The sequence below is a fragment of the Mobula hypostoma genome, chromosome 26 (genome assembly GCF_963921235.1).
Source record: "Mobula hypostoma chromosome 26, sMobHyp1.1, whole genome shotgun sequence".
Classification (NCBI taxonomy): Eukaryota; Metazoa; Chordata; class Chondrichthyes; order Myliobatiformes; family Myliobatidae; genus Mobula; species Mobula hypostoma.
In genome coordinates this window covers 37285817-37310688 of record NC_086122.1, presented here as the reverse complement: position 1 = coordinate 37310688, position 24872 = coordinate 37285817, and the positions used below count along the sequence as shown (strand labels likewise).

The window sequence follows — 24872 nt, the reverse complement described above, 5'->3', positions numbered from 1 at the left end:
CCCATCTGTTACTTATTTTTATACACACATTCTTTCTCTCACTCTCCTTTTTCTCCCTCTGAATATACCCCTTGCCCATCCTCTGGGTCCTCCTGCACCTTGTCTTTCTTCCCGGACCTCCTGTCCCGTGATCCTCTCATATCCCTTTTGCCAATCACCTGTCCAGCTCTTGGCTCTATCTCTCCCCCTCTTGTCTTCTCCTATCATTTTGGATCTCCCCCTCCCCCTTTCAAATCCCTTACTCACTCTTCCTTCAGTTAGTCCTGATGAAGGGTCTCGGCCTGAAACGTCGACTGTACCCCTTCCTAGAGATGCTGCCTGGCCTGCTGCGTTCACCAGCAACTTTTATGTGTGTTGCTTGTGCTGGACCCGTTTGCCAGGCTTAAGATTTTAAAATTAATGCCCATATCATAGCCTCCTCCAGCTCATGAACTACACAGAAATTCTTTAACAATTTACCTTAAACCCTACATCAAAACAAACTCTGGCCTTTTATCTTCAATCTGCCCCAGTACCGATGCAAAGAACTATTGAAGCTCCACGTGTAATCTGGGATTTTCTTCCCAATTTTTTTTCCATTGAATTGAGTTGGGCCACTCACTATATGGCAAAATGTGCAAACTGCCTTTGATGTCAACGTGCATGATTAAAGTGAACACATTAGCAATAGGGACAGCAAATAGTTGCTGTATAATTAGAATAAAATCACTAATAAGACTTAAGGGAAAGAAAACAGAAACAACAGTAAATGTGCAGTTTTATTGAAGTTAAAGACAGGTGCAACTGGTTAGGCAGGTTTATATAGTTACACACTTACAAACTAAACGTGTAACACATCAGTAAAGCATGCTGGAAATTACACTTTCACAAATACACTAACCTGAACCAGCAATCCTATTCAATTCACTACTAGTAGAAAACAAATGCAGGAGTTCAAAGTATCTACATCAGGAAAAAAAACCCACAAGAATGTTTACAGAAAAAGGTGGAAAGCATACAAATACAGTCCTTCCTTCCCCAAAGAGCTTTTGGCTCTCAGTTGCACACAACTGCATTTACAAATGAATTTCCATGAACACACTGGCCATTTGAAAACATCTTTGGATGTTTGAAAAAAAAACACAATTTCCAAATGAAAGGGGGGGGGGGAGGAATTAGTCTTCTGTTTCTTTGATCTCTTTACTCTTCCTCACTTCTTCCACCCGCTTTTCCTAAAAGAAAAAGAACAATTTGTAAGTAAACTAGTAATTGTTAGTTTTTTTTTAAAAACTTGTTTTGTCAGTAGCAGTTCCGTCTGCCTTATTGCACTCCTGATTTAGGAAAAGAGATTGCTCTCCAATCGCTATGTCTACTCTTTAGTCTCAAGGTCAATGGATATGCAGGGTAGGAATCTTCACCACCCTCCCCAAAGTAGATAGCCTGCCTATTATGGTTCTAGGTTCAGTCCTTTTGATAATATCAAATGCAGACAAGTTATCAGGACTTGATATAGTCTCAAAAAGTCCCAAAAGTTCTTGCTTTCCAAAATGGAAATACACAGAACTACACAAGGAGACAAATTGCAATTAGCTGTAACACTGTTTCAGTACTCATTTTAGCTTTTGTCATGAAGGTCTGTAAGTAATCACATTAAATGCATTTCTTAACAGAGGTGGGAGGCATTCTGAAAATACTGAAGTACCAGTTCTACAAGGAGCCATTACCATTAAGAGACAAGCATTAGTTCTACCTTCTCTCTTAAACGCTCCAGTTTGGCCGCTAGTTGAGCTTCACGGTTCTCCTTATTGGCTTCCATCTTTGTGGTCAGTTTCTCTTCTGCCATTTTCTTGAAGTTGTTCTGTTCATCAATAGCTTTCTGAAGTACCTCCTTCTCATGTTCTCGTTTTTCAGCCAATTGTTTCAGCACCTCTGCTTCATGTGACTAAATAGCAAGTGATAAATTCAATTAAAGATTTTAAATATTGCTAATCAAGCTAGTGTTTGGTGTTTAAACAGCCTGACACTAGCATAGACTACTCTTCCCCGTCAATTACTCTACATATTCCAGATTGCCAAGTTCCTTTCAAGGTTAAATTTCTGCAAGATCTAACATTTTAGAATTGATGTAGCCATATAAATACTGTGATTTATCTCAAAATAAAGTAACAGACTGCTCTGGCCCAACACACCCATCCTGTCTACTAACAACCATGCTGTCAATTAACCCACACATCTTTGTAAAGTGGGAGGAAACTCGCTTGGCCACCTGCAGAACATACAGGCAACGGCAGGAATTGAACCCAGGTCACTGGTACGGTAAAGCAGCCTGTAAGAATACAAATAATTAGGGGCCTGGAAAACAAATGAGACAGATGCATTTAGGACAGTTGGTTGGAATGCAAAGACAGTTCACAGCTCCTAACTTGTCAAAAGCAACCTGCAGTCACGAGATGAGCCAACAGATCAGTGAAATCTGCAGGGGTTTGCAATCAGTGAAACCATGTGTACAATTTACTAGTCAGTAACAAAACAATGAAACAGGCCCTTCAGCCCAACCGACCAAGGTGCCCACCTGAGCTCGTCCCACATGTCCATGTTTGGCTCATAACCCCCTAAACCTTTCCATTACTTATCCAAAATACTTGTGACTTACAATGGACTACAGCCAGACTGCATCCCACAGCAACAAATCCAGGTGTACTATTGAATGGACATGTTCCAAACAAAAAGCAACTTTGTGGACATTTCAAATGGCTTTTGCAGCCTTTTTATTTTGCATTGTATCCTTATACAGATAAAATTGAAAGACCAACCCACTAGTAAAGGTTCCACGAAAGTCCAGTGTTTACTATCAGGTTAGCTAGTGCAAAGCCAAAACCATTTGGTGGGTGGGTTGGGGTTACATATTGCAATACGATTACTGGTTACTTCCACAATTCAAAGGATGTGCACCAATGCACTGAACATTCAACAGGACCTCCAAGGCCAAGAATTAAGTTAGCCACACCCACTCAAAAAAACAAATGGGACACTAAGTAGCAGCAGGTAAGCGACGGTAAGGAACTAAAAAGGACATCACACGGCTAACGTGCAGGAGAATTGGGCAATGATTGATAACTGCAGTTCCAATTGGGGTGCCAATGGAGAAAAGCCCAGTTCAAGGGAGATGATGTACCTCAAGATTAGAGATTAGCTTTGTCACACATGCATTGATGCAGCCAGTGAAATGTGTTGTTTGCACCAAATGGAATCAAGGATTGCACTGGGCAGCCTGCACGTGTCACACTTCTGGCACCAATATAGCATGCCCACAACTCACCAAGCCCATGTCTTTGAAACCCAGGAAGAAACTGGAGCACCCAGAGCAAATGCATGCAACTGCAGGGAGAATGCACCATCTCCTTGTTGGTGGGAATTACAGCTGGTGGTGTAAAGTTTGCACTGTTACATTACCCTGCCACCCAAGATTAGTCGACATTGTATTGCAGTAGGCAAAACAATAAGCTAAAATGTTTCAATTTTTCTTGTTGAAATTAAATCTGATCATAAGCTGTTTTTCAAGCATGTTATGATTAATACATGTTCATCTAAACCTAAAGATGTCCAACATATTTCTGTTATCTGCCTTTAATAGATTCCTGATTAGTTACATTTATTTAATTTAGGGGTAGTGGCAGTGCAGAACAGACCCTTCCAGCCCAAAGCCACACTACCCAACAACCCACCGATTTAACCCTAGCCTAATCACCAGACAATTTACAAATGACCAATTACCCTACCAACTGATGCATGTTTGGAACATGGGAGAAAAACCAAAGCACATGGCAGAAAGCCACACACATGGGAAGAACATACAAACTTGTTTACAGAGGATGCTGGAATTGAACTCCGACATCCTGAACTGTATCAGCGTCAGCTAACAGCTACGCTATCAGGGTGCTCTTTACTTTACATCAGAAACGCCTGAGGAATCAGACCACCCTGAAGCACAAGCACTCATGGGGAGAACTTTAATTTCTTACAGTTGATGATAAAATTGAACTCTAAACTCGGAAGGCACCAAGTTGTAATATTGTCATGCTACCCCCTACACCACTCTGGCGCCCCGTAGCTGTCTGAATGTTAATCAATAATAGATGTTAGAAAGCTGAAGCTCGCGGAGAGACATTCAAATAGGTGAAACTAGATGGGCCTTATCTCAACATAAAAAGGTACTAGGAAATTCACTGATTTATTTTCCTATTATATATATTATATATACTGGGTAGCTATGGAGGATTTTGGCCAACTGGGTTGGGTAAATACCTTCGGGAGACTATAGAATTACTCGTCTGTATTGCTCAGTGCCTAGACCAGCAGAGAATTGTGGTGCTGCCCTTTAGCCTACTGCTGCTTACCACGAGGCTACGTGTTTTTTACCCCTATGGCTTGCTTAGAACAATACCAAATATTGAAATTCTGAACAAACCAGAGGATGCATGTACTGATTGTAAGCGGAGTCATTGCTCCTCTGGAGGGACAGCTCTTCCGTGTCACGTAAAGAGTCTCTTAAAGAATACCCGGGTCTGAGTCTTGTGCGGAAAAAGGAAATTCCCTAACAGTAGCGTACCTTTCGCCGGATCTCTGCAGCTTCATGTTTGCGTTGAATCTCTTCAAGTGAAAGGTCCTTCTTCTTGGGTGGAGAAAGAGGGAATTCTGGAATGGCTTCTGCTGCAGATGGGCTCAGGATCAATTCAAAAGCCTGGCCTGAAGAACGCTTGTCCAATTCTTTAACCTTGATATCTGAAAAACATTTTAATGTCCTCAAATTCCAACTTAGCATTAAAAATTCTGGATTTTACAGGACTGTGGTTACCACAGTTCCCTCCAAGATGTGCAGGTGTGCAGCCGGCATTTTCCTTCATGTGATGTTTCACCGCACAGTTTGCAGATTGTAAAAATTTCCTGCACAGAGCAATAGTTGTAAAAACTATAAAAGTTGAGAGGGAACTTTGGTGGTGGTGGTCAATGACAAATTAACTACAGTTTTAGAACTGTCTGTAAATGTGATGAGTTAATCAAAAAAAATCAGCATCTTTGTTTCCTGTTCATCAACATTACCAGCAAGCTTCTACATTATAACTGAGACTAGGGAAGGTTCCACAAAATACAAAAACCAGTTTACTCATATGAGCACAACAGGTACAGGTTTACAGGTATGCTCCCATGGACTTAAGGCCATCCTTCCCTCACACTTTACACCCCGCCCCCCACCAGTTGAAAGGCCATAGCTTTGTATACTTCTTACCAGATGATGCCGATGCCATTGTAGAACAAGTCACGACCAGCCGCTAACGTCAAAGAGTTTAAAGTTTTCTGATGATTGCAGCAAACCCTGTTTTAATTACAAGAAACCAAGTTCAGTTGTTAGTGTTTCAGAATAGCACATGGTCCAAGTGACTACCTCAATGCAGGGTGTTTGCAAAGGCAAAGAAATGCCTGATGTAACACGTTTGTCAGCATTTCAAATGTGGATTGCCAGTGATACATCAGAATAGATAGCCACCTTTCAATCAGAAATACTTTGAGCAGTATTCTTTTGATAAGTCCACAGGCAAAGAAAACAACTGGTTTGGTTATCTGATGTCCAGTAATTGTTGCACTTTAAACATTTGTAACTGCCTATCAGAGTTCTTTGCTCAATGCAGTTAATTAGAACAGATAATTTGCCACTACTTTTGAAAGGCAAAAGAACCCAAGCACTAATCAAACACCAGTCAAGGGTGAAACTCCAACCAGACACAGTATGACTGCACCAAGTACTGAGGGGACAGGGGGGAGGGAGGGTGGAGAATATAATCGAACAATCTGAGGTAGATGAATACATTAAAATATATTTCTAGTCATCTAGGAAATAATTTTATCTGGAATTCGATCCAGAGGACAAGTAACTCCTTACTACATTGTTACAAACTGCAACCACTGGCTGAAAAAGAATTGAAGATGCTAAAAGTTCAAATAAATTGCAAAGCTATGAATAAAAGATTCAACCAAATGTAATAAAACAGCTTGACCTTGGGTGACAGAGAGACAGAGAGAGACCACAGTAGCGTAGCAGTTCACTCAACACTGTAACAGCTTGGAGTGGAACTCGGAGTTCAACCTCACATCCTCCAAGGAGTGCCTGTACATACTTGCCATGACCACGTGGGTTTCCCCCCCCCCCCCCAGATGCTCTCATTTCTTCCCACAGTCCAAAGATGTACTGGCCAGGTTAATCAGGGCAAATTGTTCAGTGACTAAGTTGGGGTTAAATTGGAGGTTGCTAGAAAGCATGACTCAAAGGCCAGAAGGGCCCAGTTCCCTACTCCATCTCTAATAAATAAATCCAGCAGGTTCAGGACAAAACTGAATGTCAGCTGTTGCAGAGAAAACACAGAAGTGATGACTCCTCCAGTCATCGAAATGGCTTTGTATCACCATGGCAGAGCTAGCCTCACCCCATCACAGGGATCCTGTCCAAGTCATTTCTCACAACCTTGGCAACTTAAACTTTTATTCTGCTCTTCAGCTTGAAGCATCAAGTGTTTCTTTCCACTATGGCTCATAAAACAATGTTGCTAGGCAAGAGAGTTTAAGACTGGAGGTGACTGAGTGTTCAGAGAATAGATTTTCACTCACTCAGAGTGAGTGATAAGCTCATGGTCTATCCAGCTTGGGGGTTGTTCAGGAGACAGTGAATGCATAAGAAATAGACACCACAGGAAAGCCATGATATACCAAGGAGTGCCAATGCCAGAGACTGAGTCAGCAATTTCTACAATGATGCATTATTAATCTACAAGAGGAATACAATAATAGCTCCAGAAAAGCTTAGGGCCAAGTCCTAGTGGCTACCAAATGGCAGCAAACAAAAACCCAACAAACCTTTAATAAAAAGGGTTTCAACACTGATTTTTGAAAATAACCATTTTTTATTAAAATTCAACACACAAGATGAAAATTACTTTGCATCTGTGCACCTCACAGGAAATTCAGCCATGAAAAACCGGCCACACAAGGACTGTGTTACATGCTCTGATCAAGAGGACTGATGGGGTTGTCAAGTTATTTCATAAGGCAGGACAAAAAAAAGAGGGGTAAATTGGGTTAAAAGTTTATTGAGAAAATAAAGCAGCTGAAAACTAGCCATCAAGAGCATTAGCAGCCAATAAAAATTTCACCAATCATGAAGGGTAGTGCAAAATATTCAGAAGTGTTATAACTGGAATTAAAAGGACACTCAAAATGCAAACGTGATGGAGAGAAATCATGAAGAAAACTGAACAAATTAGCTAATTGTAAGAGATGGCACAAGTACAAATGACCCAATCAAAATCAGACTTAATATCACCGGTGTTAAGTGGTGAAATTTTGTTTTGTGGCAGCAGTACATAATAAAAACAATATACATACAAAAAATATGCTAAATTAGTGCCAAAAAGGGAGAAAAATACTGTAGTGTTGTCTCTGCAGTTTGAATTCCCACTTTGTACATTCAAAAGTTGTCCCAGCCTATGGCCAACTAGCACTCACCCACACACCGTTTATTTTTAAACGAATCACAGGGGGCTGACAAGATGCAATTTTCTTTCCCAGTTTAGGGAGGACGCAGTATTTATTATCCATGCTGGAAGCTTGAACTGCAAGTTTTTAAAAAAATGCAATAGTTTTTGGTCTGTAAAGATGCAGAAATGCCTGAAAATTTGCACCCCATAATTTCAGTAAAGAAATGCATCTTCGGCCTCCCCGTGGAATGCACCTCTGCAGTTTATTACTCGGGACCATTCATTCAGCTTGACACCGAGCCTTCAGGGACAAAAATCACCCCGAAAGGACAATAGATTACACGGGTAGAGGATACCAGTACAAGCGCCTTCAGCAACAGAGCGCCACCTGAAGCCAGGAGCAAGTGGTGGAAACGGGTCGAGTCTGCCAGATTGGAAAAACATGTTCTAATCTTTCAAATACAGTAGATATTATTCAGTTTCCAGGGTATCCAACAGGAATTGGTCAGATGGTTACGCCCAGTCAAAACATTTTCTAGAATTTTTAAAATCTCACCAGCTTTCTGATACGCTCGGTATCTGTGAATAGAGCAGTAGGAAACACCCAATCTGGAATCTTGAATCTCTTTCAAAGGGAAGGATTTGAAAAAGCTTCAAGACCTTAATAGAAACAATAGTCCCAAATAATTTGCAAGCAAATTAAATTCACACGACATCCAGAGCAATTCAAGGGTTTGCGGTTGTGGGGGTCGGAAAGAAAAGGAAAATTGGGCGGCGGTGAGCTTGTGTCCGTTTTCCTCGGACGAATAAGCTTCTTGATCTTGCAAAAAAATCCCATTTGCACAAATTCTATCATGCAGTGCTTGGCTTGCAGTTTTGTATTTGAACGTTTCATAAAAGCATCCTTTGTACAGAGGCTGAAAAAACCTATCTGGAAACGGTATTGCAGAACAAAGAGTTACTGTAGTTTTGATGGACAAAAGCACATTGGCACCAGAAATACATTGAGACTCGACATCCACAAATTCAAAAATCAAAGCTATTTACAATTATTCAATCAGGTGCAGATGATGCTACCAAAAAGGTTTAAGAATACATGTTTAGTGCAGTATTGCAAATGACACAATAATTCGACCCCCTCCCCTTCTCCATTGAAATGTCTAGCAAGAAAGCGCCACTCCCTTGTTCCATGAATACTGCACCTAAACAAGTAATCTTTCACAAGCATTGCTTCCTAGTGCATTCAAACAAATAACTGCTTCAATTGTTAGTTTGAATTAATGAGTCGCCCTTACACCTTGTCTTAAAATACATCTGACAAACGACTCGCAATAATAAACCATATTTTACTGAACAGGGCACCTTAGACATTCCAACAAAAGGTCACATACAGGATTGACAGATTTAAAATAAAATTCCAGGTTACTTCTACATATTTGATCAAAACTGCATTATTGCCTTGTGCACATCAAACAAACATTAATCCCAAATACTGACTGATCTGTTGCACCGGCGCCAAAAGTCACCAATAAACATTTAAAAATAAGGAAATTCAAGCATACTAAACCTGTTTTTTTCTAGAGATTTATAACACTTTTTTCTCGATGGTGCATCGATTAAATTCGGTACATTCCCGCTTCCCTTACCCTCTCTTTAGCTTTTGTTTTGCTCCCGTTCCCTTTGTCTCCCGCGCTCCGCACAAACCTGCTCTCAACCCCCACCCGCCCCGTCAAATAAAAACCGCCAAAAAATAACCACGTGACGGCTCCTACGATCTCCCATTGGCTACGGCTTACCTTTCGTCCGCGTGCTGACAGGCGTTCCGTCGATTCGATTGGCCCTCTTCAACAAGTCCTGGCCAATCCAAGTGAAAGGCGGGTGTCTCGTATGCTAATTGTCTGGAAATTGAAGGTTGTGTTATGGTTGTGGGAGATTGACTGTCCTCGCCGCGCTCCTATTGGCCACAAGCTCTCTGACGACACAATGGCTTGGTCGTCATATATTTGAATTATGGTTACTTAATGCAGACATGCTTATTCCTGTTGCATTGTTGGTCAATGCAAAATTGGAGTGGGCAGGGAGGGCTACAGGTCTGACCGTAAGGGAGCTGTTGCCAAGTAATACCGTTGTATGCATTCCACCACCTTCTCCTCTGGGTAGTCAAACAGGGCACCGACGTTCATTGTGTAGACTTATTCATAAAATGGTCACGTTGGCAAAATCACAATCACATGTAATATCACCGGCATATGTCAGGAAACGTCTTTGCGGCAGCAGTACAACACAATAGAAAAAAACTGAATTACAGTAAATATATATATTTGTATGTGTCTTTAAATAAATAAGTAGTGCAAAATAGAAATAAAGTGGGGTGGTTTTCATGGGTTCAAAGTCCATTTCAGAAATCGGGTGACGGGGATGAAGCTGTTGCTGAAATGTTGAGTGTGTGCCTTCAAGGTTCTGTACCTCCTCTCTGATGGTAGCTATGAGAACAAGGCATGACCACAGTGATGGGGGTCCTTTTTGAGGCATCCCTCCTTGAAGATGTGCTGGGATGGCTAGAACCCATGACAGAGTGCCTGAGTTTACGACTTTCTGCAGCTAATTTCGATCCTGTGCAGTACTCCCCACCCTCCGCCCCCAATACCAGACGGTGATGCAGCCAGTTAGAATGCTCCCCACAGTACATCCATAGCAATCTGTGAGTGTTTTAGGTGACATACCAAATCTCCCCAAAATCCTAATGAGATATAGCTGTTGTTGTGTCTTCTTTGTAGCTGCATTGATATGTTGGGACCAGCTTAGATCCTCAGAGATATCGAAGAACATGTACTTCCAAATGCGATACGATAACTACACCCAGGCCAACGTGACCATATTTTCCAAATCAGATCCAGGGTGGGACACATTAAAATAGACAAGATGGACACTGCAGGATGTGTCCAGTAATGCAATTGTTTTTAGCAGTTTTTATTTTAACAGATGTCCTTGTACATTAAAATGCAAGCAAATGCTTGAATTGTAGCATCATCCTGTGATGTACCTGATCTGACAAAATATAAACGAATAAAAAATACTCTAAGCCAATGTCACGGGTATGTGACTCTATTTGCATATCATTTCAGCTTTGTTTGCCCTTCCTGTCTATCCGGCCTGTCCACAGCCACAATAAGGCCAAATATAAATTAGAAGAAGAGCATATCATTTCTTGCCCGGGTACTACTCCCTGTCACTACATGAGTTTCCGCTGGGTGCTCCTTTTTCCTCCCATCTTCCGAAAACGTACGGGTAATCAGGCAGTGCAGGCTCATTAGGGCAGAAGGGCCTGTAACTGTGCTGTATCTCTAAATAAAATAAACTCTTTTCAGAATCAGCTTTAATATCACCGGCATCTGTTGTGAAAGTTGTTCCTTTGTAGCAGCAAGAAAACTATAAATTACAACTTTCTGCAGCTTTTTCCAGTCCTGTGCCGTGGCCCCTCCATACCAGGCAACGATGCAACCAGTTAGAATGCTCTCCATGGTACATCTGTAGAAATTTGTGAATGTCTTTGATGACATATCCAGTGTACTCAAACTCCTAATGAAATGTAGCCGCTGTCAGGCCTTCGTTGTAAATGCTTCAATATGTCAGGCCCGGGATAGGTCTTCAGAGAGGGTGGCACCCAGGAGCTTGAAACTGCTCACACTTTTGTATGAGCTCTGAATTTTCCAACTGTAAAACAAACTGCTGGAGGAGCTCAGTGGATCAAACAGCATCTGTGGAGGCAGAGGAATTGCAGATGTTTTGATTTAAAATCCTGTATCAGGGTTGAGAGGGAAGATAGTTAGTATAAAGCACAAACGGGGAGGGGTGAGATAGGTGGTGAGTGCCTGGAGGAGGGGTGAAGAAATACAGGCAGGTAGGGCCAGGTGGGGGTAGCAGAGGATGAAGGTGGACATAGCTTCGAGAGCAGAGGTTCCCAACCTTTTTTATGCCATGGTCCAGTACCATTAAGCAAGGGGTCCATAGACCCCGGGTTGGGACCCCCATTCTAGAGGGCAATAAGTGAAATACCAGTGTTGGAATCTGATAATTGAGGAAGTTAATAGTGGGAAATGTCATGGGAAAGATGGGAAAGGGGATCTGGTGGGTGAAATGTGTGGGTAGGGAGGGAACTAGGGTAGACTGGTGGCTGTAATTGGGTGTGTTGGCTGCCAGCTGAGGAAGGATTGTGACTACTTTTCAACAAGAGCCAGAAGACCACAGGGCCACTGACAGGTAGAAAATGTCGATAAAAATAAAGATAAAGATTAGCTTGGTTGGTCACATGTACATCGAAACATACAGTGAAATGCATGTTTGCAGCCCTCATATGCTGAGGGCAGCGGGCAAGTGTGCCATTCTTACGCTGCCAACACAACATGCCCACAACTTACTAACCCTAACTCCTATGTCTTTGGAATATGGGAGAAACCAGAGAACATAGACGTGTTCATGGGGAGAACGTACAAATGCTATACAGACAACTAAAATCGTGGTTATTTCTGGAAGCTGCTTTGCCCCAGAAACAGATATACCTGCTGACAATGACCTATCACTGCAATTAGCAGGAGATCTAAGAGATGTTTAGTCAAGCAACCCAATTGACTGACATCCTATCAAGCATCCTGAATGTTCACTCTCTTTACCTCAGTGTGTACTACCTACAAAGTGTACAGCTTTTACTTGTCTAGGCTAGCCCAGTAGCACTTCACAAACTTAGAACCTCTACTATCAAGGAGGACAAAGGCAGCAGGCATAAAGCAACACCATCAGCCGTCAGTCAGGGTGTCAAAGGTTACGGGGAGAAGGCAGGAGGATGAGGTTGGGAGGGATAATAAATCAGCCAAGATGGAAGGCTCTGGGAGTAAACCCAGAGAAAAAATCCATAGCTGGATTCCCTAGGGCAGTCCAACGAGTTCAACACTGACTGGCAACTCCTGTGATGCCGATGGTGCCAAATGGTATCAACCTCCGTGCTTCCTTTGGGTTCATCAACTGCAGTGAGAGGGGAAGCTTGCAGCATGGGCGACAGCTTGCTCTCCATACCATACAACCCTGGCTCACGCATCAAGTAGATATCCAGGGCACAACATCCATGGTCAACCCCAATCAATGATGGAATAGCAAAGCAGACTTGAAGAGCCAAATGGCCAAATTCTGCTCCTTTGTCTTATGATCTTATAAGTTCTCCTTTAAGTCATGCACGATCATAACATAGAAATACAATATATTATTGGTCTTTCTTCATCTCTGGGTCTAAACCCCAGAATCCCTAGGTAACAGCTGTGTGGGAGTACTTTCACCAGGACCGGTAGTGGTTCATGAAGTGTCTTAGCATCACCTTCTCTTTAATGGGCAATAAAAATGCTGGTCTTGACAACAATATCCCGATCTCCACAATGAATATTAAAGGAAACTTCAAAAACTGTCCCCCCAGCTGATTTCTCACAGCCCTCATTTGAGATTTAACGTTCAGTCTTTTTGAGCACTTTGTACAATAGGCATCCCTCTAATGTTATGTCCCTTTTTTTTACTTATTTCATTTTTACACATGTCTGAGCTGGTATGTTAATTTCATTGCTTTTTTTTGAAAATTTTGAAAACAAAGTATTAAAAAAAATTCCGACAGGACTAGACCTATTTAAGAGGATATTTCTAGTGGTAAGTGTGTTTAGAATGAAGAAAGGTCATGGGTTCAGGTCACAGGGTAGGATATTTAAGTCTGCGGAGAGGACTATGGAATTTGGTACTACAGAAGTCAACACCAATGTTTCCTCTAAGGTGTGTGCATGTGCACTCAAACACATCTTTTGTTACTAATGCACAAAAGGTAGTCACCGTCTACCTCATTGGCATGTTAAGTATCTTTCATGATCGTACACAATCACATTTCCTTTTGTGATGCAGATGGTGTTGACAACATGTAGTTTGCAATGATTTGTCTGCAGATTGCAGAACTGGCCTATTTATACTGTTTTTATTGAAGAAATTATTGATTCACTATGTCGAATTCTAAAGAAGCATAGAGCATGAAGTGCAAAAGAACTGCTAATTTATTTAAAGCGAAATGGCTTAATGAAACAGTAGAAACTGCTCTACCGAAAGCTCATGAGGTCAGGAACGTACACCTATGAGAAATATTTACGTACAATATAGAAAAAGGGGTTACCTGCATGTATTGCTGGTGGGAAGAAGTGGAGTGATATTTGGAAACTTGACTTTTTAAAGCACCTTTTAGCAAGCAAATCACATATGAACAGTGTGTAAAAACTCCAGCAAGAAAATCCTTCATTACCCACTACAGGCTTGTTACATATGTGTTATAAGAGTGCAGATGAACGAGAGCGAAAACAATCAAACCCAGAAAGATCAGAGTTCTTATTGACAGTATTTTGCTAGCTGTTAACATGAATACCACTATATATAAAATTCAGTGCACACAGGTTGCTGTCACTGGGCAAAAAATTGCATAGCACAAGAGTTTTGCACATACTGGTCATTCGTCGTCGTGGCTATCTCTTGAGGTCGAGGATGATGGTCTTCATTCTGAAGAAGTGGCCCACAGAGTGAAGACACCTGTGCGTGTATTTGTTTAACGTGTACTTGATGTTGCACTCCAAGGAGCACACGATACTTCACAAATCAACCAACTGATTCCAATGGCATGGAAACCACGACGATTGGAGCTGATGGATTTGTTGCAGCCTTCATCCGCCTTCACAGCCGTTGAGTTCAAAGTAACTTCGTCCACCTGGTCCACCGTTGAGGTCTTGGTTGGATTGTTCTTTGTCAGGGACTTCGCCCTTGACCTTACCGCCATGGGTGACCCTACCAGGAGCATAGCTCCAGACGGCATTGCTCTCGGGATCACAGGACCACACAAGTTTCTCCACCACGACAAGGTGACAATCCACGGAGAAGGTCATTACAAATTAGAGCGAGCATTGATCAACACTGAATAAATTTATGAAGTAGATAGATACATTCCCAAAAATCAACAAAGACTATATGAAAAAAGCTATAATATTAAGCTAGAGTCTCATCTGTGATTATGTTGAACAGTTCAGGCTTGGTGCATGGGATGGCGGGGTGGACTTACACCTCTACCAAAGGAGTTGTAAGGCGCTCCTTGCCACCGCTAGCTTGCAGGTCACCCGTTGGCAAGGTGGTTGTTGAGCAGCTGGTGCATATCACAAGTCCTGGTTATTTGACCACTGACGCCAGATAGAAAATCTCTGAAGTGTATTGATAATGCCTGGATTCACCCGTCTTGTAAAGACACTGCCCAGAAGAAGGCAATAGCAAACCACTTCTGTGGAAAAATTTGCCACTAGCAACCAAGGTCATGGAAAGACCATGATCGCCCACGTCGTATGACAGAGCACATAACGGACAAATGAGCAAGCTCCAAGGACCAGATGCTAGTTTTGTTCTCAGACTTCTTTAAGACAACTTCACTATTTAATCTGGCTTGACTGCAACTCAATCAGAATTGTGTGAAGTTTATCCTGCAATTTGGATAAGACATTAACCAGTATTTATTTATTTACCCTCATGGTCTTGAATGTATTTTAACCATAATGAAATACTTCTGAATGGTTGGAAACATGGCATTTGGCATAACAGCTGCCATATGCAGTAATGTTTGAGGTCAGATCATTGGCTCTCATGAAGATGACAAAGGGACTGATAAACTAGGACTGAGTACTCTGGAGAATTGGGCCGCTCTTTTTCAAGCGCTTTAGACAGCAGCTGGGATCTTGGTTTAACATGGAGAGACAAGCAGCTGCAGCTACTGGAATCTGGTGCAACAGACCATAGGACCATAAGATATAGGGGCAGAATAGGCCATTTGGCCCATCAAGTCTATTCCACCATTCCATCATGGCTGATCCATTTTTCCCTCTCAGCCCAATTTCCTGCCTCCTCCCCATATCCATTCATGCCCTGATTAATCAAGAATCTATCAACCTTTGCCTTAAATGTACCCAATGACTTGGCCTCCACAGCTGCCCGCGGCAACAAATTCCACAGATTCACCACTCTCCAGCTAAAGCGATTCCTCCTCATCTCACATTCTAAAAGGCTGTCCCTCTATTCTGCTGGAGAAAGTTGGTGGGTTGACCAGCATCGGGGGTGGGGGGGAGGGAAGGATTTAATATTTTGTGTTGAAACCCAACATCAGGACATGGTGATGTTGGGTTTCAACTAAAAATGTCAACAATTTCTTACCCCCCAGAGAAGTTGGCTTTCTCTTTTCTGAGTTCCTCCACCAGTTTATCTGGTGCTCTTAGCTTCATATTTCATTCACTTTCACATTAGACCATGAGACTAGATTTATACTCAGCGGGACTTGAACACAGAATCTTTTGATTTAAAGGCAAGTACACTGCTGATTGAGCTACAACTAAGTTTAAGGGGAAGCTGAAGAGTTCATAGAGTTATAGTGATAGAAAAGTACAGCACAGAAACAGGCCCTTCAGCCCATCTAGTCCATACTGAACAACTTAAACTGCCTACTCTACTCCCATCGCCCTCCATAGCGCTACCACCCATGTACCTATCCAAACTTCCCTTAAATGTTGAAATTGAGCTCGCATCCACGACTTGTGCTGGCAGCTTGTTCCACACACTCATGATCCTCTGAGTGAAGAAGTTTCCCCTCACGTTTCCCTTAAACTTTTCACCTGTAAGAGAAAGAAATACATACAACAATTTGCTTCAATATGGCACCTTCAACACAGTGGAACGCGAGTGATTCTCAGCAGTACAGCCAAACAAAATTTGACTTTGAACTACTTAAGGAGATAGAAGAACTGGCTACCAGAACTGCAATCAGAAAGTAGGTTTTTAGGATCATTTTAGAAGGTAAAGAGATGTTGAGGTTTACTGATGGAATTCATGATGTAGGACTTTGGCAGCTGAACATACAGCCATGAGTAATGGAACAATTCAAATCAGAAATGCTCAGGAGACCAAAATTGTTATAGTTGAATAGTTCAGAATTGTAGGAAAGATGTTTCAGTGGTAGGGAAGAGGATGGTGTAGTGTTGTTATGTTAATGTTAGACTATGTGTAAAACTACATCTTTTTAAGACATAGCGTATATTTCAACTTGAAGATTGTGAAGCAACTCTCGGGTGCAGCAGTAATGAAACCAATCAATGTTTCATATCAAGATACCTAATTGGTCTACGTGATTAATCACTGAAATCATAGTTGAAATAATAGAATTAATAGCTGCAGTTTGTAATTGAGATGACACAAAAAGGACTTTGGAGTGTAATTGCTATCAGACAACATGTTTTTTGTGTATGTCTACCAGCTCAAAATAAAATTAGCTGTGACCTTAAAAAGATGGTGTTTCTTGCAGCTGCATCTGTTGCTGAGTAACTCCGCTGTGTAACCATGCCACTGCCGAGCAGACAACTGATTCTCACACTTCAGCTGATTCATCTGAATCGGTGCAAGTGAACCGAAGCTGAACATGCATGTTCAAATAAGCAGGAAATCTCTGTTTGTGCGATGCACCTTCACGCCACTTGCCGGTTGTTGCAACGATGTTTGGCAAGTACGTTATGTGTAATTTATGTTAATTTATGTTAATTTATTTAAGTTAATTTATGTTTGGCTTGTACTATGCTGCCGCTGCAGAAAGCTAATTTTCATGGCATTTATATCCTGTGTATGTATGCCGGCGATAGCAATAAACTTGAACTTGAACTAACCTCATGGCAATTGGTGTGCATTCCAAGGCATCGCAGGTCGTGTCCTGCTGGGAAAAGCGTTTTTATTGTGAAAGGAATAATGACAGGATCCAGCAAGAAGGCGAGACCATTACAGCAGAGGTAGGCTGAGAGCTGCAGGATATTAACGTGACTCTCTCACCAATCACTACTGGTTACATGGGAGCAAAATCTCCAGCAATTACACATTTTACACTAAATCTCGTGGCGAGCGGAGCGCTGCCATTCATCTGCAGATTCTGAGTTTATTTATTTCCCGGTACTGCCTGTGTGCGGCTTGCTTATTCTCCTTATAACTACAACAATTTCCTCTGACACCCTAGACACCTGCAGATCGATCAGTTAATTGGCCACTATGAATTGAGTAGGTCGATTGTAGAATCCAGTCTGAACTGATTTAAAAATAGCATTCATTTGTATCAATGCTCAGACTCAAAGGCTGAAGGACCTGTTTTCATGCCATAGGAATCTCTCACTGAGGCAAGGTGAAGTGTTTTGTCGAAGAAGACAAGATAAAGAAAAGGAAATAATTGATCAATAGTGAATGTCTGAGATTAGTTTATGCAAAATGTGAATTTTCTGGTGTTCCCTAAGATTGTTATGGCCTGGGTGGGGTGGGGGGTGGGGTAGAGGGATAAGCTCCCATTACCTTTTAAATGGTGTCTCAAGTTGCCTCTGGCAACCTAATCCAGCTCCTGGCTTTCATGTGTGGTTTAGCTACTAAACCCAGTGGAAGCGGTTCTCCTGATAGGAGAAGGGGCAAAGGTGGTTTACAGGCACCTTACAAGCAGTTGTCTTGGGCAGATGGGGCTGGTCAGCCAATGTTGGCAGCTCATCCAGGAGAAGGAAGCTGCCTTGCTGCTGTACCCAGTCATGGGGAAGGCTTTGGGAGTAAGCCACGAAGAAATCCAGAGCTGGTGTCCCTAAGGCAGTCTTACGCTGAGTTCGATGCTGACTGGCAACTCCTGCGACGGCGCTGGTGCCAAAGTGAACCAGTTTCTGACATTTCTTTGGATTCATCAGCTGCGTGGAGAGAGAGGGAGGCCTGTTGCATGGGGAACAGCTTGCTCTCCATGTTGTAGATCCCTGGCTTGTGTATCAAGTAGACAACTAGGGTGTAATATCTTTGGTCGTTCCTGACAAATGGAGAACCTCATGAATATTCTGGTCATGAAGATGAGCATGCTGAAGTGTAGTGGTTAGCAAAATGCTTTCTAGCACCAGTGACCCAGGTTCAATCCCCACCACTGCCTGTAAGGACTTTGTACATCCTGCCCATGACCACTTGGGTTTCCTCCAGGTGCTCCAGTTTCCTCCCACAGTCCAAAGACATACTGCTTGGTAGGCTAATTGGTCATGGTAAATGGTCCTGTGATTAGGCTAGGGTTAAAAACAGGGGACTGCTGGGTGACCCAGCTCAAAGGGCTGGAAGGACCTATTTCATGTCGTATCTCAATAAGTAAATAAAACAAAGTAGGAAGATCACTATCGCTTGAAGGGAATAAACAAGTCAATGTAGAATGACCATAAGAGTCTGCTGGGACTAGAACCAGAGAAGAATAAAAGGAGGGTAGAACTCTCACAGCAAGCTGTCAGCAGGGAACATTCAAATGAGAACAAATGCCAGTTTTAATGAGGTAAACAGAATGTACACAGTCATATTATTGTGCTGGCATCTTCCCCCACATAGTGGAATGCCCTGCTAAGGGAAACAATGCAAGTCATTTGGAAAATGCAACCATTTTGCAAAAACTTATGATTCAGCAAACTGATGGTGTCAGATGTTATTGGACATTCATCAGAGAATTCAGCCAAAAATGAAGGGAATATATGCATCTCACAAATGAATGCCTTGGTTAATATTTGTGCACCTGTTAATATGAGTGACAAACCTTCATCCATCCTGCTCTAACTCAAAGAAATGCTCAGATGTTTCCTATTAATAGTACAATTCTCTTGATGGCTCCAATAAAGTTTTAATTGTAAGTACCACTAAAATATAAGTCAAGGTGACTTTGAACGTAGGTTAAGTGACACGGTGAGGAAGGCAAATGCAAAGTTAGCATTCATTTCAAGAGGACTGGATTATAGAAGTGAGGATGTAATGTTGTGGCTTCACAAAACATTGGCGAGGCCTCACTTGGAGCAGGTTTGGGCCCCTTATCTTAGAAAGGATGTGCGGAAACTGGAGAGGGTTCAAAGGAGGTTAACAAAAATGATTCCAGGATTGAATGGCTTGTCATATGAAGAGCGTTTGACGGCTTTGGGTCTGTGTTCACTAGAATTCAAAAGCATGAGGGGTGACCTCATTGAAACATCGAATGGTGAAAGGACTTGATAGAGTGGATGTGGAGAGGATGTTTCATATGTCGGGAGAGTCTAGGACCAGAGGACACAGCCTTAGAATAGAGGGGCATCCTTTTAGAATGGAGATGAGGAGGAATTTCTTTTGCCAGAGAGTAGTGAATCTACAGAATTCATTGCCACAGATGGCTCTGGAGGCCAGGTCATTGGCCTCCAGAGTTATTTAACACAGAGGTTGATGGATTCTTGATTAGTCAGGACATGAAGGGAAACGGGCAGAAGGCAGGAGACTGGGCTGAGAGGAAAATAGATCAGACATGATGAAATGGTGGAGCAGATTTGATGGGTCAAATGGCCTAATTCTGCTCCTATATTTTATGATCTTATCTATGAGGTTCAACACAGCAACATTTCCTCATATGCAGTGACCGTATGGGTACTACCAACTAACAGCATCATTCATAGGTTCTGCAGAACAACACACACAAAATGTTGGAGGAACTCGGTAGGTCTGGCAGTATCTATGGAAATGAATAAACAGTCGATGTTTCAGGCTGAGACCTTTCTTCATGACTGGAAAAGAAGGGGAATATGCCTGAATAAAAAGGTGGTGTGAGGGGAAGGAGACTAGCTAGAAGGTGATGGGTGAAGCCAGGTGGGTGGAGAAAGGTCGAGCTGGAGAAGAAGGAATCTGATAGCAGAGGAGAATGGACCGTAGGAGAAAGAGAAGGAAGAGGGAACCCAGGGGTAAGTGATAAGAAGTATATGGTCAGAGTGGGGAACAGAGAAGGGGGGGTGGAATTTGTTTACCGGAAGGAGAAATCAATATTCATGCCAGCAGGTTGGAGGGTACCCAGATGGAATATAAAGTGTTGCTCCTCCACCCTAAGTGTGACCTCATCTTGGCACAAAGGGGGCCATGGATTGACACATCAGAATGGGAATGGAAATCAGAATTAAAATGTTTGGCCACCGGGATATCCTGCTTGTAGCAGATGGTGTGGAGGTGCCTCGTTATTTGCAAAGCAGTCATAGAGCAATTTATCAGTTGTGTGAACATAGATGCAGTGTTAAAACAGTGCCACCACGCAAAGTCAATGGTCTAACGCCATGTTGCTACAGCATAGCAACTCAAACATGAAAATGGTGATGGAAAAAAGCATTGTTTTGGGATTTTACATGGACACTGAAAAAAGATTGCAAAGGAGTCACGATTACATCTACCTCAAATATTACACTACAGGATAACCTAACTGTCATCGCAAACCCAAGAACAGAACACAGTGGACATTGATGTCAAGGATTATCAAAACATCTTGAATATTTAATAATTTTTAAGGAAGAAACATGGTTCCAGAAATAATTGTTGAACACGGCATCAACAAATGCCGGGTATGTCAAGAAGTCTTGATGTTAAACCTGCAAGAATCAAGATAATTGTTGGAATTTCCCCAAGGCTCAATAGTTAACATAGTTTTTGACTTTGTTAATCTAAACACTGTTGATAATTTGCTTGTACAGTACTGTGCAAAAGTCTTAGGCCCGTATACTCTATATAGCTAGGGTGCCTAAGACTTTTGCACAGTACTATAGTACGTTTGTAATTTTATGTATTGCACTGAACTGCTGCCATAAAAAAAACAAATTTCATGACTTATCTGAGTTATGATAAACCTGATTCTGATATGGGTCTCTAATGTGGACTGAGAGTGGGAATGGGGCAGGGAGAGGGGAATCATGGTTAGGAAAAGGGAAAGAGAGCAGGAAGCACCAGAGAGACATTCTATAATGATCTATAAACCAATTATTTGGAATCAAACGGCCTTGCCTGGTGTCTCAGGGCTGGGTGTGTCTACATCTGCCCCACCTCTGCCCCTGGCACACTTTCTCTGACACCTGCTCCACACCCCTCCCATGGAACTCCACCCTGGCCACTCCCAACATCTTTTGTTCCCGCCAGATTTACAAACTCACTCTCCGCTCCACGTTGACAAATACATTGTGCAAAAGTCTCAGGCACCCTAGCCATATATATCTACTGAAGACATTTGCACAGTACTTTATATCTATAGTCTTTTCCCCATTGCAGAAATTCCCTGTTTTATTATGACAACCCAAATCTGCCATCTCCAAGGACAAATTTGCCTTTGAGTTATTTGGAGCTCCTCAAAGAACGAGGACAGACAGGTAACTTGACAGGGATGGAACTTGTTTTTTGACTCACCTTGCTGACCATCCACCAGTGATAAAGTGGTGTATGCTGAACAAGATATATCACAAACACCAAAAGCAAGTCATCCCATATCAAAAAGAGATTGAAACTAAGATTGCTTTGTTTTTATAATTACTAAAGTACAGAACAGTGCTACATCGAGTGACAGAAAGATCACAGGGTTCGATTCCCACTGCTGTCTGTAAGGAGTTTGTACGTTCTCCCCGTGACCATATCAGCTTCCTCTGTGAAATCCAGTTTCCTCCCACATTCCAAAAATGTATGGGCAGTAAACTGTGGGCTGGTTATGTTGGTGTTGGAAGCATGTCGACGTTTGGGAACTGTCCCCAGTATGTATTCGTATAGTGTTGGTCGTTGACACAATTCATTATAGGTTTTGATGTTTTAATGCACATCTGACAAATAAAGCTAATCTTGTCGTATTTTCATCAGTGAAAAATCATTTTTCAAAGATATTCTGTACAGTAGATAACATCTACTCGGGCCTGACAAGATAACAAAAAAAATGAAAGCAGAGGAACACTTGATGTTCTGATCTGTGCCATTAGGATCCTGGATGGGTTTCTTGTGAAACATAAAACCATGTGGGCAAGCAAGGAACGCCATATGACTTACAGATATTTGGCAGATCCAGGATCACTGCATCACATTGTTTGCAAAGCACAAAATGCACCATTTATCAACGCATTCTAAAAGCCATCCACTCCCTGTGAATCCAAAATAACTTTAGAACAAAAAGGTTACTGAGTATTGCCAGTTGTTGCTACAGGAAACAACCATCCTCACATTTAGAAACCACTGAACATCATCCTTTGTGTGAGCATAAGCCTTCCTCTCATCTGCTTGTTAACAATGTGAGATAAAGGCTAATAAATTTGGAATATTTATTTTAAGTGGCACAAGAAGGAAGCAGTATGCTTCATTTTTGTTATGCTGTTTACATGCATTTCTTTTTTAAGAACCCATTTATAGTTCATCATTAAAAGTGTGTGTAGTTCTGAGAAAACCCATATCTTGGATATGTTATTTAACAGGTATGGTCTCATGAGGCATTGGCTTATTGCAATTACATTTCTAACATTATAACAATGACCACAATTTACTTCATTGGCTGATAAGGCTTGGAATGTCTTAAGTTCATTAAAGGTGCTAAATAAATGCACAATTTTGTCTTTCATTGTTCTGAGCACAAGGCAATCATAAAATATAAAACGTGCTTACAACTTTGCTACTGGAACTGGAGTGACAAAGCATAGGCAAGTATACATTTAATTCATTCATAGTGAGTTCTTGGTATAAAGGAATGAAATCTGCAACAAGGCTTTTGAAGCTGATGTTGTTGGCACCTGGAATAATTAAGGCTGTTACATTGCAACATTGCCTATACTGTCCAGAACACTGGGTCCTGGAATCAGATGACCTTTGTGAGCAGGAGGCATGAGGGTTGGTCAGTCCCTGAGCCCAGAGTTCGAGGCCGGGAGTTTGGGGTCCCTTCACTGGCTAGTTTGGGGCTTGATGCAGAATCAGAATTTTGCTCTGCGATGTTCTGTTGACCATTGTGGCCATGCTGTGCTGTGCTGTGCTGGAAGGTGGGGTGACACCTGCAGAGTGTCCCCATCCTTAAGTTTTTTTGGCTGTTAACACAAATGACACCTTTCACTGTATGTTTCGATGTACATATAATAAATAGATGAATCTGAATCTGAATATGTATAGTTGAAAACTACTTAATTAGTTGTTAAGTTTCTGAAAACAGGGATAGATTGGGGGAGTTGAGGTATTACACACTTGTGAAGTCTGAGAAGAAGATTCTGGAAGGCGACGGCGCCAGTGAACAACATGATCAAGGGCAACTGCTTCAGATGGTTCACAAAACTACTTCCTTCACTTCTTTTACATCTTTTTTTTTCAAATGTGGTTCTGCTACTGTTAGAGCCAGTGATCTACATTTTGGTGGTGTGTTTTTGGGCTGATTGAGTGATCTGGTACTTTGCTGTTTAGAAGAGGGTTCCAGAAGGCTTCAAGTGACCTAGAGGCCAAGAAGCCTGGAGACAGGGAGCGAGCCCATGAATGACTCCATTTCTGCTCTCATCTCCTGAAGGAAGGTCCCTCTCTTCCTCTTGCTCAGTGCTGTTGGAAAATGGTGCCGGAGTTCTGGATCTTGTGTGAGGTTTAATCGATGCGGTTTGTGGATTGAACTCTGTAGTTCACGTTATGATGTGTTTCTGGTTATTCTTTTTATATTGCTATTTTTGGGCGAATTGATCTGGGTGGTCTGTGAATAACAAACTGAATATGCTAGACTCTTTCAACTTTTGTGTTTTATATTCTGTGTTTTTCGTTCGTTTAGCTTGGTTGTTGCCATTTGTGTGATACGCATGGGGGTGAGGTTTGAATTTTTTCTTTGAACGAGTCCCATGATTTTTCTTTGTTTCGTGGGGAAAATGAAACTCAGGATTGTACACTGTATACACACTTTGATAATAAATGTACTTTGAATCTTTGAATAAGTGAAATACATGCAACATGCAGGGAGAAGAATACACAAAGTGATCAGTTCGGAGTTCAGAACACATTCACGTCGCACCCCCCTGATATCAGCCTCAGCAGGGTAAGTCACGTAACATACAAACAATTTGGCTGGCATACTGTGATGATCTCAAACTCAAACCGAGTTTCCAGACAAAGACGAAAGAAGATTAAAAATGAGGGCCCCAGCATTAAAAGTAACACTTAAACAGAGCCACGGTAACAGAGGGTAGCAGACGGAACATATGTTTCGTGAACATGGGGACGAGCAGGAGTGAATCAGGTGAAGTGAATCTGCCGATCACTTGTCCATCCAACTCAGACAGTCTGTGCAATCCAACACTTGTCTCAGTCAATTTTAGCCTCCAGAGGGAGGTGTGACTAGACTGGAGGCCGAGTTCATCAAGATTCATCAAAAAGAGTGAAAGTAATTACCAATTTTTATAAAACAACACTTTATAAGCCAAAGCCTGAACTCAACACATCTGTTTTAATCAAAATCCAAAATTTCATTCGCCCATTTTGTTGCAT

General features: G+C 41.9%; 1 protein-coding gene across 2 annotated transcripts; it reads right to left on the bottom strand.

The window, feature by feature from the left end:
* Positions 1 to 740: 740 nt before the first annotated feature.
* LOC134338137 (stathmin-like) lies at positions 741 to 9226 on the bottom strand. Of its 2 annotated transcripts, none has more exons than XM_063033700.1 (5): positions 9152 to 9226; positions 5267 to 5353; positions 4589 to 4761; positions 1730 to 1921; positions 741 to 1211 (listed from the first exon to the last, which is right to left on the bottom strand). In XM_063033700.1, exons 2-5 carry the CDS (start codon positions 5283 to 5285, stop codon positions 1155 to 1157), a joined length of 441 nt encoding a protein of 146 aa, XP_062889770.1. In that variant the 5' UTR covers positions 5286 to 5353; positions 9152 to 9226; the 3' UTR covers positions 741 to 1154. The 2 variants fall into 2 exon arrangements, with proteins under 2 accessions (XP_062889770.1, XP_062889771.1); XM_063033701.1 differs by having other exon boundaries at positions 9073 to 9213.
* Positions 9227 to 24872: the final 15646 nt, after the last annotated feature.

Coding starts and splice junctions, on each gene's coding strand:
- LOC134338137 (XM_063033700.1), bottom strand. Junction 1,922..4,588: donor CTGCAGAGATCCGGCGAAAG/GTACGCTACTGT, acceptor CTTGCTATTTAG/TCACATGAAGCAGAGGTGCT. Junction 1,212..1,729: donor TGGAGCGTTTAAGAGAGAAG/GTAGAACTAATG, acceptor TTTTTCTTTTAG/GAAAAGCGGGTGGAAGAAGT.